This window comes from Oryzias latipes, chromosome 11, assembly GCF_053564925.1.
Source record: "Oryzias latipes strain Hd-rR chromosome 11, Olatipes_Hd-rR_3.1".
NCBI classification, from domain to species: Eukaryota; Metazoa; Chordata; class Actinopteri; order Beloniformes; family Adrianichthyidae; genus Oryzias; species Oryzias latipes.
Window position 1 is genome coordinate 7,609,514 of NC_136247.1, and position 16,936 is coordinate 7,626,449.

The window sequence follows — 16,936 nt, forward strand, 5'->3', positions numbered from 1 at the left end:
TGATGGAGTCAATTATAGTACATGCTATATGTCAGATTAGGGAAATGGTTATCTTGCTTCACTTGGGCACTGGGAGGTGCAAGGTGATGTGTGAAGCTCCTATATAAACTCAGGTTCCCTATGGTGTGTGGAATGTAACCCTTGTGCTATCCTAGGCACTTTAACATTGGGAGTTGGGTCATCTAGACCCACTAGACAGTGCTCTTAACCTTTTTTCTTGAATGATTTGTGATCTTCACTGGTGTCCATGGATTACATGAAATCTTTCCACCTTTATCCACCTTTGTCATGGTAGGGAGAACACGTCAATGTAAGGGTGGGGTCATCTAGATAGCACAAGGGTTAAAGGGAAACCATAGTTTCTTAACTGTGTTTGTGGCTTTGCATGCTGGGAATAAACTTTTGATCTCATAGGATTCCAGTCCTTTCTTTATGTAGTAAAGTAAAAACATCATAAAAATGTTGTCAAATTGTTTGTTTCCCCACAAAAGGCTGGTAACAACCTCAAATTCCCTTATTTGTTTTAAATCAAGAGTCATCTTTTTTTTAAAAAAAACAAAGCCGCTTTACTTGAGTACAATTTTGGCAGCGCTATACTAGACCTTTCTCAACCAATTTGGTCTCCTCATAATAATTACTGAAAAAAATAGACTAATATCAACTGATGTTTTCTTTTAAAAACAAAATGTAACTTAAAGACAACATATTGTTAACCAGTTGCATAATTCGACATTGCTTATCACTAATTTCATCAAGGAATAAGCTTTGATGCAATTATTGATTATTTTTTTGCCTTTTTTTGCTGAATACATGATTGTATCCTCACAGTTTAAGCTTGCACACCTCCAAAAACAATCAGCTGTTATGATATGAATAGTTAACATAACCCAGACATTTTTCTATTGAATATATTTAAAAAATGGGAACAAAAACATATGTTATAGATGTGCAAAGCAGAAGTGCTTTTACAAATGTAAGGCTCAGTAACAAGACAGAAAATTCAAAAACAATCAAAGAAGGAAAGAGGAAACAAAGAGAGTAAATCTGTTTGTAGCAAATATTTCTGTATATAAGTCTTCAAAATAAGAGTATTTATCAAATTTATCTAAATGCACCATTGTCCACAAGATATCTCACAAAAGATTTGAGAATGTGTTTCCCATTTGTTATTTCTACATTTGTTTATATTATATTTTCATTTTAATCATATTTTAATTTTGTTTTTATGTTCTAACTTCCCCAAACATAATTAATAGACGCCAATCATTTAATAGACATTTTTTATATCCAGTGTCTTTCCATACAGTATGTGTACGTTTGTTATAGATACAAAAATTAATGTATACATAAATTTTTACAGTATTGAACCTGCCTGTGCAAATAAAATCCTTAAACCCATAAAGTCAAAACTTTTTATCAAATATTTTGAACTATATAACCAAAGAGAATCTTCCATGTGTTTCTCTCCACAGATGCCAGTCATTCCTCGGACGCGTTCCAACTTGCTGAAGCAGAAGCTGGAAAAAAATCCCTCCTCCGCCCTAATTTACGAAAATTGCGGACAGATGTTTGTCACTAGTTAGGGTGGAGTTGCGTGTTTTACGTTGAAACGTCCACATCCTGTTCTTGGTGAAATCAGACGACAGTCGCACGAGCCAATCAACTTTGAGGAAGTCTGCCAGCAGCCAATCGGAAGTTTAGAATTCCGGGACTTACTCTCCTGGTATCGTTCGACAGTTTACTGTACCGCTCAACTCTTCTGAAGAAAATCAGGAGACAGCACAATTTTTAGAGTGGATATAAAACGTGAAAGTGCCATTTCTGCGGGTAAGTGAAATATTTTCTTAAGAATAGTTTTCTTTGTAAAGTGACGGGGGTAGATATTTGTTAGTTTGACTGTTTCCTCGAGATAAGAGTCGCCTACAAGTTACTTCCTGCTCTGACGAGGAGGCCGAGTTGCACTTAGCATGTTTTAGCTAATGTTGTGGGAATAAAAATACCTTATTTCTTATGGTTTATCCGAGAAAGCTCAAAACTCGACATTATGGTTATACTTACATTATTCTACTGGGGGAGGGGGGTTGTAAGGTACAACATCATGGGTTTCAGATAGCTAACTAAACATCTTGGCTTAGGTAGGAACGAACAATTCGGAGCATTTTCCGTAGAAACCTTGGAAATAATAAATACGCAGTTAGCCATGTAGCATTTAGACCGTGATACATGACTTTTCTTTTCTTTTTTTTTAAATGAAAGCGCCCACGTTGTTGTCAGTGTGAATGGAGCTCGACAGGGTGTAGTAGTTCTCTGAAGGTCTGCTGTCACTCACTGCAGATATCTCTGTTGACATTATCTTTACTTTTTCCGCGCGCTAAACTAAACTAAATAAGTCATAGGCATGATGTGCGCGCGCGCGGACGTTAACAACATTCACCATATAATGAAGAATTTGATTTCTGCTGCCTCAGTAGACAGTATAAAAAAGGCTTCGTAGTTCTTCATGTGGAACCTATTGAGTTCCCATAAGGCAGTAGTTAGAAATCTGTCTGGCAGGGTTTTGCTTCTGCTTTTTTTTTGTCTCTTTATTTTTATACATGTTGGCCTAAGCATGTGACCTTTGCAGAGTTTAGTTCAGAGTTTGGTTATTCATCTGTCTATAAAGGTCCTTAAGGGCCAGTTATCACTGCAAAACACAGAGATGGTTTAAATTCACATGCTTTGATGGAATTCTTTGTTCAAAATTGTATTCAAAAATATATATTTTTATAATAATAATAATAATAATAATAATACTAATGGATTGGATTTATCTGCACTAAAAGCTCTTACAATGTGTCCATTATTCATTCACTCGTCATTCATACGCTTTTCTACACCAGTGGAGCCCCACTGGAGGCAGGGAAGGGGAAGTGTCTTGCCCAAGGACACAATTATAGTTGACTGGAGGGAGCGGGGATCGAACCGCCGACCTGCTCCACCACCAGAGCCACTGCCTCCCATTTGGCCTCCCTTTGGTTTTAAAAACAGTGTGTACTTGCATAGTGACTTCAACTTAAAAAAGGGAAACTTTCACCTACCAACGTGATGAATTCCTACAATGAAAAATAGAGGGGATCCGATTGTTGTTGTTTTGTTTTAGGTTTTTTTTTTTTATAAACCTACCCTTCTACTGGTCTGCGTACTCATTTCTCCCAGGTTGGTAAAAAAAATAATAATAATTTCGTTGCATCTCTTCTTACGCCTAATCAAAGCCAGAATTTTTGGCTTTGAGTCCATTAATGAAGAAAAAAACAGGATTGTTTCAAATGTTTTGAATTAAAATCTTCTCTTCTTTAGGCCTAAAAGTAGGATCAGATTTGGCCTTTAAAAACCCACTTTGATCAATTGTAAAAAATGTCGATTTTATTGTCTGTCACAAAGACGATCTTTTTCAAACAGCATTTTTTTGTTGTTGTCTGCTCCTGATTCATAATCATTTGGATAAAGGAAAACTGAGAAACACAACTTTATGCTTAATTTACTTAATATACGTTCTCAATCATCAGAAAAATGAACACATTAAAAACAGCAAAAACACAATTTTCATTAAGTGGGTCTTAAAAAGGAGAGTATTTCAGTCTGAAAATAACTGTGCGTTTACATCAGTATTTCAGGTCATAGATCTTGTATCCAATTTTTTAACACTATTACTAACATTGTCAATAAAACAAAGAAATTCCTCTCGATTAAAAGGGTTGCACCAACTTAGAATATATTTTTTCTCAAACCCCAAAATGCCCACATAGGATTTTCCAGTGAACATTGTCTTTGCATTGTGCTGCAGCTGTTCATAAATGTTAGACATGAATCTTTATTGGCTTTTCCTGATTGATGAGTTAAGAGTCTTTATTGTTAGAGAGGTACTTTAGTTCAGCACTGGCTGTTATAGAATGTGAATTTTTCATAGCTAACCATTTAACAGGATGCACAAACAGACGTGCAAACCAACCTGGTTGGAGGGTCCTCTCTAAACACTTTGGTTTTTTTCTTCCCTTTTTGAATGTAGTTCATTACTGAATCGTGTTTTGTACACATACAGGGTTTGGCCGTCCTACCTGCCGACCCCCACCATGCCTTTGGTGACTAGAAACATAGAGCCACGGCATGTGTGTCGCCAGACCATCCCATCCACCATCCGCAGTGAGCTGGAATGCGTCACCAATATCAGCCTGGCTAACATCATCCGACAGCTCGGCAGCCTCAGTGAGTATGAATGTGGAGCTGAGCAAAAATTGAGTAACATCTTGAGGCCCATTCTATACATTTGCTACAGTAAATGAATGGTTAAAGCCTTTTTAAAAGGATGATTTTTGTCTTAAGCTACATTCTTTGTTTTTTAAGGTAAATTTGCAGAGGATGTCTTTGGGGAGCTGTTTGTTGAGGCCGGATCTTTCGCTCTTAGAGTGGACACACTTGTCAAAAGAGTGGAATGTCTGCAGGTTAAAGTCACCCAACTAGACCCTAAAGAGGAGGAAGGTATGTACTTTTTTTTCACGTCACATCAGTCATCGACACTTCAGTTTCTTTTTTTCAATAAAATAATTGTCTTTTTCTCTCAGTCTCTCTACAGGCCATCACTACTCGTAAGGCTTTTCGCAGTGATCGAAGTCAGGACCAGCAGTTGTTCATCAGGCCGTCTCTGCCGGTGCCCATACAGGACACCTACTTGACCTGCAATCCTCCTCCCCCACTCAACCAGCTCAGCCAGTACCGGTAGGAGGCAACAGCCAGCCACAGTTGCATCAGAGCTTGATTCAGATTCACTGCAACGACCGCCACAGACACACTCAGCACGCACAAGGAATAGGAAACACTCTGGAGTCTCATGCACCGGCAGAACACACGTGTGACAAATCTGTTTTATATTCCTGCACAGTTTACGCCTCTTTTTGATCCTGCAGCAAAATTTTCATGAAGTTTAGACTTAAAATAAGCCAAAGAGCATTCAGAAGACCAGAAATAGTCAAGGAAATAATCATAATCTTGATATAAAGGCCACTTCTGCAGGATCTGATATTTTTGAGATGCGTGTGTGTGTGTGTGTGTTTGCTATTTTCTTTTGGTTGAGAGTGCAAAAAGAAAAGCAAATGCATGAAATGTACATTTTTGTTTCTTCACAAATTCATCAAATCCCCATCAGTGATAGTTTGTGGGAAAATGTTTAAAACAACAAACCTTGTTCTCCTAATGTAGGTTTTGCAGCATTTTATCAGAAGTGTGTTTAATCTAAAATAGGTAAAACTGACTAGAGTCTGATGCCTGCAGGTGAGTTTAAAAATATTTGCTGAATTTCAAGATATTTGTTTAACAGACAGTAAGATCATTTAGTGTTGGTGAGGTGTTAACATTTTTTTTTAACTTTATTTGTGTAAACTTGTGAAAAAAAGGGATTCTTTTTTACTCCTAAATGGGAAGTTTAATGTGTTTATGCGATAGATGATCTGTCAAGCCCCCTTGAACTGTCAAGATGGCGTGAAGTGTGACTTATATTATAAATGATTGTCTACAGAGATGATGGAAAAGAGCCCCTGAAGTTTTACACTGACCCCTCCTACTTCTTTGACCTGTGGAAGGAGCAGATGCTGCAGGACACCAAGGACATCATAAAGGAGAAGCGCAAGCACAGAGTGAGACACACAAACGCGCCCACAAGTTTACACCCCAACACATTCAGATCTCACGCCGTTTCCACTTTGTCTTTCTGCTTCTCTGTTCTGAGTAGAAGGAGAAAAAAGACAATTTGAACCAACGGACACTGAATCCTAGAAAAATTAAGACCAGGAAGGAGGAATGGGAGCGGCTCAAGATGGGGGAGGAGTTTGTAGTTCCAAAGAATGAACTGTAAGTATGGTGAAATCAGATTGATCCAGTGCTCGTGAATCTAGGATTACGGTGCTTTTAAAGTCACACTATGAAAAAAACCCAAAACAGATCAATACTTATGTTTATGTTAAGGCTTAGTACAAAAGAAGCAAACAAACGGCAATAAGACGCTACAGAGATGAGCTAAGTACTAGGAACTATGAAGTCTCACTAACCGTCTTACAAAAAAAAAAAAAACATGGTTTACCTACTGACCTTACTAAAAGGTTTTTAGGTCAAGATGCACACGATCGGGCTAAATCAGCAGAGTCTGGTCTTTGAAAAGGACCAGCACAGAAAAACAGTGAACACACAGATCCAAAGCAAACGTTAGAAACTTCATTCTCCTCATTCTTATCAACTCATCTGCACATAGTGATAGGGATGGTACGTCCTGTCTGGGAATGTTACTATGGGGAGGGGGTTGAGTGTAGGGATGGCTGTCTACTGCTGTAAACCTAAAAACATCCAGAGTCTGGTCTTTGACATTATTTGCCATCGTGTCGTGTTATCATACAATGAAAGGGAAAACGTGTAGCCCGTATTAAACAAAGAAAACCTAAGTTACACTGTTTTAATACCAAAACTAGACATTATTCAAGTTGATTTATGCAAACATTTTAAAAGATCATTTAATGTTCTGCCGTGTTGTTGTGCAAAATTCACTTTTTTCTCCTTGTTTTATAGTTTTTAGCCTCATTTTCATGTTTTGGTTTAAAAAAAACAATTTGTTTAGTCCATCCATGCTTTTGTTTGCTTAAAGAAACTCCTCCGAGGGACTGAACGGCAGTATTGGATCAGGGGAGGGCTTCACTTCTGACGCCCTTGAACTCAGCACAAACTCCGCTTATGAACCCGGCTCCCCCATCCCTGATGACTTCCTGCCTCCTCCACCTCCTGACATAGAGTAAGTACTGTTGCACTATGCATGCAAGCCCACACATGCTGCTAGCATTTTGATGTTTCTGCTAGCATGTCGCGAGCACCCATCTGCCGGAGGTGCAGTCCACGTTCACAGATTTTGACGCATCTGATGAGCCAGTGGGGGTTAGTAGTAACAGCTTTGGAAAAGTGATGCTAATTAAACACATTTGTTGTCGGCTTAGCAAGTTTGCTGAGTGACTTTCATACAGTTTATTCTGCACTAAACCACTCAAATGCTTGGCAAAAAAACAAAAACGAATCAGATTCAATCCTTTACATTTTACATAATCTTTTCAGGCAAAAAAAATCAAATAATCCATTAGTTTTTTATGTTTAAAGCACTTTAAAAATGTTTAGCTTATCTTGTTCTTTGCAGTCTCACATAAGGAAGTTGCTGCTTTGTTGTTGTGCCTGTTCAACAACATAAAGCTATTTTCATTTTGGAAGAAGCTTCATCTTCTTTCACTTTGACTCACCAGTTAATTGCTCAAGTGAGTCGGAAATAAAATCATATTATGAACTTGTAAGTTAAAATAAACATTTTTTATTTCATTTTGACAGTAATAATCAGCTCCATCTTAAAGTATAACAAGCTGTTATAGCTGTCATTGTCTTTAACAGGTTGCTTGGCTTTGAGTTGAACTAAAATGTTAAAGTAGAATGTGTTTAAAGGATGGAATCATTTTATCAAGCTGGAAAATGTATTTTTTGAATCTGAGGATTCTAGTGACTTTCTTTTGGTGCCAAAAACTGTATAAAATAGTAAATTATGGTTTATAAATTTGAAATCTAAAAAAAAAACATTACCTACGAGTGAGATGTTGTCTTAGACATTTTATAACACTTTATAATCAGGGTCCCTTTATTAATATTAGTTGGTGTCTAATTAAGAATGAGCTAATTATTATAGTATAAACAGCCACTTTTATGCATTAATTTGCGTTACTAAGTTTATTATTTAATGCGTTAGTTAGCAGTTAACTAATGTTTATTATTCAAACTTGCTTATTTTTTATTTTAAAAAAAACTATAGATTATAATTCTGCTTTTGAATGATAAAATAATGTGAAAAACATATCCAAAAGCAGTGTTTAGGAAAGTAGCTGGTTTCTGAAAATAAAATTTGATCAAACTATTGAGCAATGGTAAAGGTCATGTCACCTGTAAAGGTGGAAATCTTGACGTTTCACTTGGTTGGAGAAAGAACTACGGTACTGCCTCTACAAAGATCAATTGTTTCTACAACAACAGGCTGTTTTCTAAAACGCACTGGACTTTATCCTGCAGTAAATCAGGACAGTTTTCAGGTCGCAGGAATAGATGCTTTTAAAACAATTGGGCTGCTGTTTTTTTTTGAAGCTGTAATTTTGTAAAAAACATAACTTCTTCTTTTCAACTTCCTGGTCTGTATTTTTTTTTACTGAGTGCTGCTTTTCTCTCTCGTCTTACCTTGAACTGCTGAGGAAACTTTGCTGATGTTAGAAAAGCTAAAATGAGAGGTTTAACTTCTTGCTTTTTACCCCTTCAACGCCTATTGGTGCATATATGCAACAAACCACTTCATGGATTTGAAGTGAATTTTTTAATTTTTTTTATTTCATAGCTGGAAACAATTTTAGGCGTCAAAGGGTGAAGGCTTTGCCTGCAGCTTGGGCTGAACTAGCTGGAGATGATGTTATGTCTCCTTGATGGTTGGTCTTCTGCTGCTGCGTATCTGTAACCTCCCCACCAACACTTGCAGGTTCAGTGAAGGAGCACAGTCCCAGAAGCGGGCCAGCATGAGTCCAACCCATCCACCTCCAGCTCCCCCGATGCCCTCTTCAGTTCCCATCTCCCCACCACCTGCTCCGCCTCCCCCTCCTCCACCCCCTGGCATGGGGGCACCACCCCCACCCCCTCCACCTTGCTTTGACTCCTCTTCTTCCAGTCCTCTACCTCCCCCTGCAGCTCCCGCTTCCTACCCCTCTATGCCTGCTCCCCCTCCTCCCCCTCCTATGTCCGCCGTTTCTCCTCCTCCACCACCCCCACCGCCTGGTGGCGGTCCACCACCACCCCCGCCGCCTCCACCACCCCCAGGGCCCCCGCCTCTTGACGGCCCTGCTGCACCTCGTCCCCAGCCCGCTACCGGGGCAACCAAACCTCAGCCAGCGCCTGCTGGCGACGGCCGCAGTGACCTGCTGCAGGCCATCCGAACAGGTAAGACCCATGTGTGTTCATTTGACATTTTAGACTGTGAATGTGGATATGGAGTCCAGACATTTGTCCAGGTAAACAAGGAGGTCCTAAAATCTCTGTTCCCATCTTTAACCATCACAATCTGGGTAGTAGGTTTAGGGGTTGTCATCTGGGGCCTCATTATAATACTCTGCGTGGGATTTGCGTCAGAAGTGGCGTACGGATGAAACATAGGACGTGCGTACGCAAAGAAATATTCAGATTTATAAAACCGTGCGCACGCACGTCCTACGCATCTTTCCCTTAATAAATCACAACCAATTCTAAATGCAGCGCAGCTTTTGCGGCTTTATGACACGCCCATAGTTGCCCATAAATAGTCCTTGAAACGCCCACAAATGAATATTCATTGATTGCGAAACCATGGCAAACACAGAGAGGAACCAGATGCACCAGGTGACACGCGTGGTTCCTCCGAGTGCTCCTCTGTAACGCCGGGCCCAAAAGCCCGCAGAGGTCCAACAGGACGGCTCGAGGAAGTCGGAACCGGCTCATAAGCCACTCCTCCTCGTTTGCCAGCACGTCTTCTTGCTGTCTAAAGATGCGTTCACTCCGAATTCTTCCATTTGCCACATCTTCTAAGAGCTCAAGATCAGCCATTGTGCGTCATTACGCATTGTGATGGGGCATTTTATTTCCCTCCATTTAATTACATCTGACAAGCTACAGATGTCGGTAATAATCCACGTGGAAATGGGAAATTGATGAGCGCAAATGTAATTTCTTGTTGCTTTCTGAATGGTTGAGACATACGCCATACATTGTTTTATAAAAATAAAACAAACTAAAGGCATATGCATGAATACCATAATTCTGTAGCTTATGAAGAAATGTTTTACTATGAAAACAACTTTCCCCAGTGGACAATTAGTACATCTATCTATCTATCTAATTGCACCTATATCTGCTCCGCCAGACGGACAGATTAACGAGAATATCAGTTTTGTACATTATTTCGTTCTGTTAACTATATTATTTATGAGGATGAATTGCACAACATGCCAGTATTGCAGAACATATTTCACTTTTCTTTTTGCAAATGTGTTCATTTGAATTTCTGTTGTAATTTTCGCTTGATTTTTTTGTTTGTTTCACTGCTGATCGATCAAACGGGTGTTCATGTAGCTGTTAATTGTAAGACTTGCTTTGTGAAGTCTTCATGTTATTTATGAGAGGCAGTATTGTCATTTTCACTTTCACGTGTTTCTTCCATCTGCCGACGGCGTCGCCATTTCTCATTTCACCCGTTTTTGTGCGTACGCCTGGGTCAGAGCTTGCGTGAAGGACCGCCCTTTTCCTGTCAAGTTTGCTTTTTATAAATATCAACTATTGCGCAGAGATTGGCGTACGCCTTCTTTTGTGCGTACGCAACGTTTATAAATGAGGCCCCTGGACTTAGTTTTTAAAGTTGGAAGACGTTTCACCCCCGATCCAACCCCCTAAACCTACTACTATGATGGAATCAACCTGGATCAGGGCTCCAGACTAACTTTTTTCACTAGGAGCACTGTGGCCCCTAAATGAAAATTTTAGGGGCACAACCTGAAAATTTAGGGGCGCATACCGTAAATCAACATGCAAACCAGATCTTCTAATTTCCACTGTATTATAAATACACTAAATAAAATAAATAAAGTAAATAAATACTTTAATTATAGATGCAAAAATTACAATCTGCTTTTTCAAATTCAGTGTCAGATTTTATTCTGCACTTTTGAAGATGCAACAAGAAGGTAAACTGACAGCAGCATCGCTGTCATGACAAAAAAAAAATAGTAAACAAAATACCATAAATTTAGAATAAAAAAAGTTTTTAGTAACAAGTGATTACCGTAATAACCTTTCGGTCATTTCACAGTTAAGAACAATACTTAAATGTATGTAAACATTAGGGGATGGAAATTCATGTTGGCGACACCAAATAGGTGCAGCCAAGATGCACAATAATTTGAGATCACCCAGATGGACGTAACGCTGCACAGATCACCTGGTGTGAGACATATTTTTGTTTTTGCTCTAACATCACCTGTCAATCAAAACCAAAATATCAACAGAAAGGGGCGGAAGCAAGACCCCAACCTCAGCGAACACAGCTGGAAATTTAGTACTGAACTGACTGAAAGCTGCCCTACAGACTACAAAACAATGCATTATGGGACATGCGTCCTGATGGGTTTTTGTAGTTCACTGATCAATTAAAATAATTTAAAATACCAACTGATTAAAAAACGGCTACATACATCACAAAACATTGAAATAATTATAAAAGATGTAATATCACAGATCATACTTAGGGGGAGAGGCATAATTATTAAATTGAATGTTAAGGACAACTTCAACTTCCTGTTGCAGCTTCGCCTTCATGCCCCCCCCCCCCCCCCCCCCCCCCCCCCCCGGCGCTGGTTCATCTCAAACACGTCTATCGTTGCATTTTCCACACGTGTTTTAAGTGCGTCTAAGACTAAATCGTGTTGTCGCTCACACGTGTTTAATGTCAGAGCCCCGTTAGCTGTCACGCATGTAGGTGTGGGACATTTATGCTCCTCAGCTGACCATCTCCCGCGGGAGCGGTGTGCTGTCGTTACAGCCGCGCATGAGAGCCGTGGTGGTTTGCTTCGCGAGTTTGAGACCCCTGCTGTACACTCTGGCACTGGTATACTAGCCGCAGGTCGAAATAACGAATCAATAGTTCGCTAGCTGTTCATAGCTCAGACGCACATATCAGGTTGTGATGATTTGTCTCCGTTTCCTTCCCACAGACGTTAACGCGCACTCGATTATCTCTAGGCCCCGCCCCTCCACATATTTTAGCCAGTTGCAGTGACTTTCCCTATTCTTCTCACACGCATTGGCCGCCTCAGGCATCACTCAATGACATGCGAGTGTGCGCTCGCGTGTGCTCCAGTCTCACGAGTGTGTGTGTGTCTGTCTGCGTGCGTGTGGGCTCGCGTCTCATTGATGATTTCATTGCTCATTTCATTGATCATTGACGGACCGCTTCCACGTTTAATGAATAAAAAAATACGGAGGGTGGGGGAGGCAAATTTACTGGTCGCGCATGTGCGACTGGATGTAAAATTCAGTCGCACAGTCTCAAATTTTGGTCGCAAAATGCGAGCAAATGGTCGCAGTCTGGAGCCCTGTGGATGAATGAGTCTTCATCGACATGTATCACAATCTGGGAATATTAGCACAGGTATTCTGTTTTCGTTTGCGCAATGTTCAATTGCGACAGACAAGAAACTTGAAACTAAGCTGATGCACTTTTATGTAATATGTAATCGTATGGTAGAAACAATATCCAGAGGTAGCAACATGATGGTTTAGGTGATACGATGACTGTAATTGTCCTGTTTGTCTTGTGTGGTAAACCTGTTTGTTAAAGTCAGCCTGTCATCAGTGTTGTGAAATTATTAGCCAACCTGAAGACAAATGAACAGCTCTACCACCAGAAAAAAAGGAATCTTCCTAACTTTTAATTTGATCAGGACTTTTAAATTCTCTTGCCAGTAAATAGTATTTAAAGCTGCAAATTGAAAGTGATTCTCTTATGTGCTGCATGTTTATTTGAAAAGACACAATGTTACGCTTTGATTTTTCTTTCAGTATGTAAAATCGGGGGTCATACAATATGTCCATAAAGCCAAAAAACAGCAAAGATGAGAGCAAGAAAGATGAAAGAAAAGTGAAGCAATAGAACTTAATTGATCTTAACAGCCTCCTGAGAGTGATTCAATGAAGTTTAGTCATTCATGCATAAATAGATCCGACACTGCCATCCAAAAAAAAGATTTGAAGAAAATGATTGAAAATGAGGAATCCTGGCTCCAAACATTGACTGTGTATGAGAACTGGGCTGAGACGTCCCCCATAGAAAATGCCTTACTTCCCGTTCCAACCAAATAAAGTCAATTCAATCGCCATTTTTTCATGATGTGGACATTTCCTCATTGAAAACAGACAACGTCAGTAAACTGTGGTAGGTCTGAGTCAGCATTTCTATGGCAACCACTCAATCAGGAGTGAGTTTGTTGGAAGGCCACACCCCTTTCACTGAAAACAGGCTTGGGAGAATTTGCCGATCAAATGTTTAATGTGACACATACTTTTGAGTCATCTGATTGTTCAGTTTACTACTTTTACTACAGAAAGATTAACATGAAAAAATGTAAGATTAGCAAGAACATGTAAGGAAAATGAATTACAAAAATGGTTATTCTTACAACTAGAATGAGTAATAGTTGTTTATTTCTCAATAGAAGTCTTAGGGGTTTTGGCTTTCTGGTACCACTGAGGACATTGTGTTTGGATTTAAAATGAGCACCAAAGCTTTTGTTCCTGTTTATAGTTCTACTGTATTGTCCAAACAACGCTCTGTTTTAGGTTTTAACCTGCGGAAGGTGGAAGCTCAGCGGGAGCAGGAGAAGAGGGATCACTTTGGAAACGATGTGGCCGCCATCTTGTCCCGCCGTATCGCTGTGGAGTGCAGTGACAGCGAGGACGACTCCTCCGAGTTTGACGATGATGAGTGGTCCGAGTGAGACCCGGTCTTTTCCCCTCACCACGTCTTTCCCAATCGTTAAACAACGTTGTGGATTTCCATTTAAATTGCTCTTCATCTACATGTTTCCTTCGTTGGTTTAACATGTACTTGTATTTTAAATCACATTCCTAGAAACAGTTATTGCCAATTTTTCCACCTTATTTATGTGTAAAGGTCCAAAGGTTAGAACTAAGCCCAAGCATGCTCGCTTGTGTCCCACAGTTTTCTCAGGAAAATCACTGTTATAATAAATATCTTATTCATCCTCCTATATCCTTAATGCCTGTCTGCAGGTGTCTCTCGCTTTTTGTCAATGACGGGAATCTGTGTTTTTATTTTCCTGATGATGTACTTAGTTGTACAGTTTCTCTCTTGCATTCAGCTTTGCGGTTTAACCCCAGTGAAAGATAAGTATTGATTTTCAGACAGCAAATATACCCAAAGTTTATTATCAAATCCGTCTTCCAGATGAAGAAATTCTCCTTTTTTTCCTTCTCATTTAAGTATTCAAACACATTATTGGTGTTCAATAAAGATCAAATCTTATGGTTGTAGCTCAAAAAAACGGATCTTCCCACCTGTGTTGGACAACATCCGTGCCTTATTAAACATGCAGACATGTCTCAAAAATAAGATTTATTGTGTAATATATTTTACTCTTTGTAAATTATATTTGGATTTTTTTGGGGGGGGGGATGTTGTATGCACTGTTGTCTGCTTCACTGATGTAAACAGCAGCCTTTTTTTTGTCTTAGGCTTTCCACGTCTCCTCTGAGCACAAATTTGATTAGCCTAACAAGAACGAAGTTCAGACAAAAAAAACATATTCACGGATTCCAGTGATGTCAAATCTAAAGTGCCTTTTTTTTGTCTTTTTTGGCTACAGAGCAATCAAATGTTTTTTCCAAAGTGTTCGTTTTCTGCCTTAAACTTTTAAATGATTTATTTCAATAAATATAGAATGAAGCTAAAAGATGGCTCCGATTTATTTATTTGTTCCTTCTCCATGTATGCACATTATAATGCTCTGGTGAAAAGGAAATTTTATCTCCAAATGAAATTGGTAATCCTCCAGGAACCACTGATAATCCCAAGGCGTTCCCCCGGGCTTCATTCTAGGTCCTGTGCTTTTTATTCTGTATGTGTTATAATAAAAATGTTTAGTATGTCTAAAGGAGTCCCGCCATTTACGTCCATACTAATGCAGATCATTCTTAAGCTTATGGTGCCTTTACTCCTGATGAGTCGGTGTATTGATGCACTTTTAAACTGCATTTTAGATATAGAAGTAGTGATGGCAGAGAATTTTTTGATACTCAACTCAACCAAAAAGTTTTGATAATAATAATGGATTGGATGGATCTGTGCTTATCCAGCTTCTCAAAGGCTGATGTAAAGGACATCAGTCTTGTTGCTGCAAAAAAATTATTGAAGCTCAGTGTTAAAAAAAAAAAAAAGCATTGCAAGCTAATCAGGCTCCAAACAGTGGTAATATTTGCTATTTTTCTTTTTGAAACATCAAAGATGGTACAGAAATTTAAAAACGATGTTGCCAAAATAGAACATTTTTTCTCCAGTGGCAGTGCAATCACATAAGCCAAAATGTTCTGACTGGTGGTTGGGCCTCCAAGGTGCCCGCCTTTGAATAGTCAAACCCGCTTAGCAGCGACCTCTTTTGAGCTGTCCTGTGGTTGGTGGGCCTATGGAGAAGTGATCCCAGGTCATTACTTCCGGCTGCGCCCGACCAGGGCCCTAAGAAGCACCCCCGATCTTTCCCTGGCCACCAAGTGCTCACCTACATGTGCCAACCTCAGGTCTTTCTATACATGACCTACTTCACATTGAGAGGATTCAGTTGAGGTGGCTTGGGCATTTGGTCCAGATGCTTTCTGGTATTTCAAGCATGTCCCACTGGATGGAGACTCTGGGGAACACACTGGAGAGACTATGTCTTTCAGCTAGCCTGGAAATGCCTCTGAAAAATGGATAGGTGGATGGAAGGCAGTGCAGAGATCTTAATGCATTCCTTACTTGAAGAATTGATCATTTTAATGCTCTCCTGTCTGGTCCGCCTCAAAACTGCTTACACAGACCACAACCTGTGCAAAAATCTGCACTGCTGCTGACAGAGACCACTTGGAATGTTCGCAGAAATCTGCATCAGCTTTTTATCAGTGTCAAGTTATTTTTGAAGTTTCTTTTATTTGTGTTCTAGAGCCTTAGTCCCTTGACAGACTTAAAAAATACAAATTAATAAAGTATAAGCTATAATTTATGAACTTGTAAATTTTCCAGAAGTGTAGGACCTTCAGTGCTGATTTGCTGCCTTTTTAATTAGACCTCAATTTGTGACAAGTTAGGTATTTGCATTATTTAATCTTTATGATGTTACTTTCATTCATACATCTTCTAAACCCGTTTTGTCCCTTTCTGGGTCGCGGGGTTGCTGGAGCCTATCCCGGCCACTCGTGGGCAAAGGCAGGGGACATCCTAGACAGGTCCCCAGTCTGTCGGAGTTGTCTCAATTTTGGTGAATTTTTTTTTTCATTATTATTATTGAATTATTACATGATTATGTATTTCTTAATTTTATGGTAATATTTTTGTTTTGAGAAGTTGTTAATTACTTTTTACATTTTATTTTTCCTCTTTGCTTTTTAGCTATTCCCTTTACGGGTCTCCAGAGGGAGTCTTCTCTATATAACTGTTTTTCCTGCGTCTTTACACCAACCCCCCTCATGTCCTTCGTCATCATTACAGCTGCGACCCTCTTTGGTCTACCTCTAGACTTCCTTTCTAGTAGCTCCAACCTCCACATCAATTAAGCCTCCTCTGAACCATCTTCATCGGCTTCCCCACATATGTCTCCAAGACATCTAACATGATCTGTTCCTCTGATGGATTCATACCTGATTCTACCCATCCTCATCACTTCCAAAGAAAACCTCAACATCCTCAGGTCTTCTAACTCCAGCTCCGCCTCCTGTCAGGAGAGTCAACAGAGTCACTGTTTCTAAACCAACATGGCTGCTCTCACCACAGCCGTCTACACCTTCCTTTTTATTCCTGATTACACTCTTTAGTCACACACCAAAAATGATCCTCAACCCGTTCCAGCTCTGGAGAACACGCCGCTCTCTCCCAAAATCCTTATTGCTCTGTTGACACTGAGTAGTTAAAGTCTTCCACCGTCTTTACCTCTGCGCCCTGTAATCTCACCATTCTACTTGAGTTCCTTTCCTTAACACACAGATGCTCTGTCTCGCTGCAGCTAACCTTCATTCATACCCTTCCCAGAGCAAACCTCCACCTCTTTAGATGTTTCTTTCAGGA

General features: G+C 39.7%; 1 protein-coding gene across 1 annotated transcript; it reads left to right on the top strand.

Moving 5' to 3' along the window:
* The first annotated feature begins 1,490 nt into the window (after positions 1 to 1,490).
* Positions 1,491 to 14,576, top strand: wasf2 (WASP family member 2). Its single transcript, XM_023960083.2, has 9 exons — positions 1,491 to 1,827; positions 4,079 to 4,242; positions 4,381 to 4,515; positions 4,599 to 4,752; positions 5,549 to 5,666; positions 5,762 to 5,880; positions 6,665 to 6,808; positions 8,567 to 9,021; positions 13,444 to 14,576. The coding sequence occupies exons 2-9, from the start codon at positions 4,110 to 4,112 to the stop codon at positions 13,599 to 13,601; spliced, it is 1,416 nt and encodes a 471-aa protein (XP_023815851.1). The 5' UTR covers positions 1,491 to 1,827; positions 4,079 to 4,109; the 3' UTR covers positions 13,602 to 14,576.
* Positions 14,577 to 16,936: the final 2,360 nt, after the last annotated feature.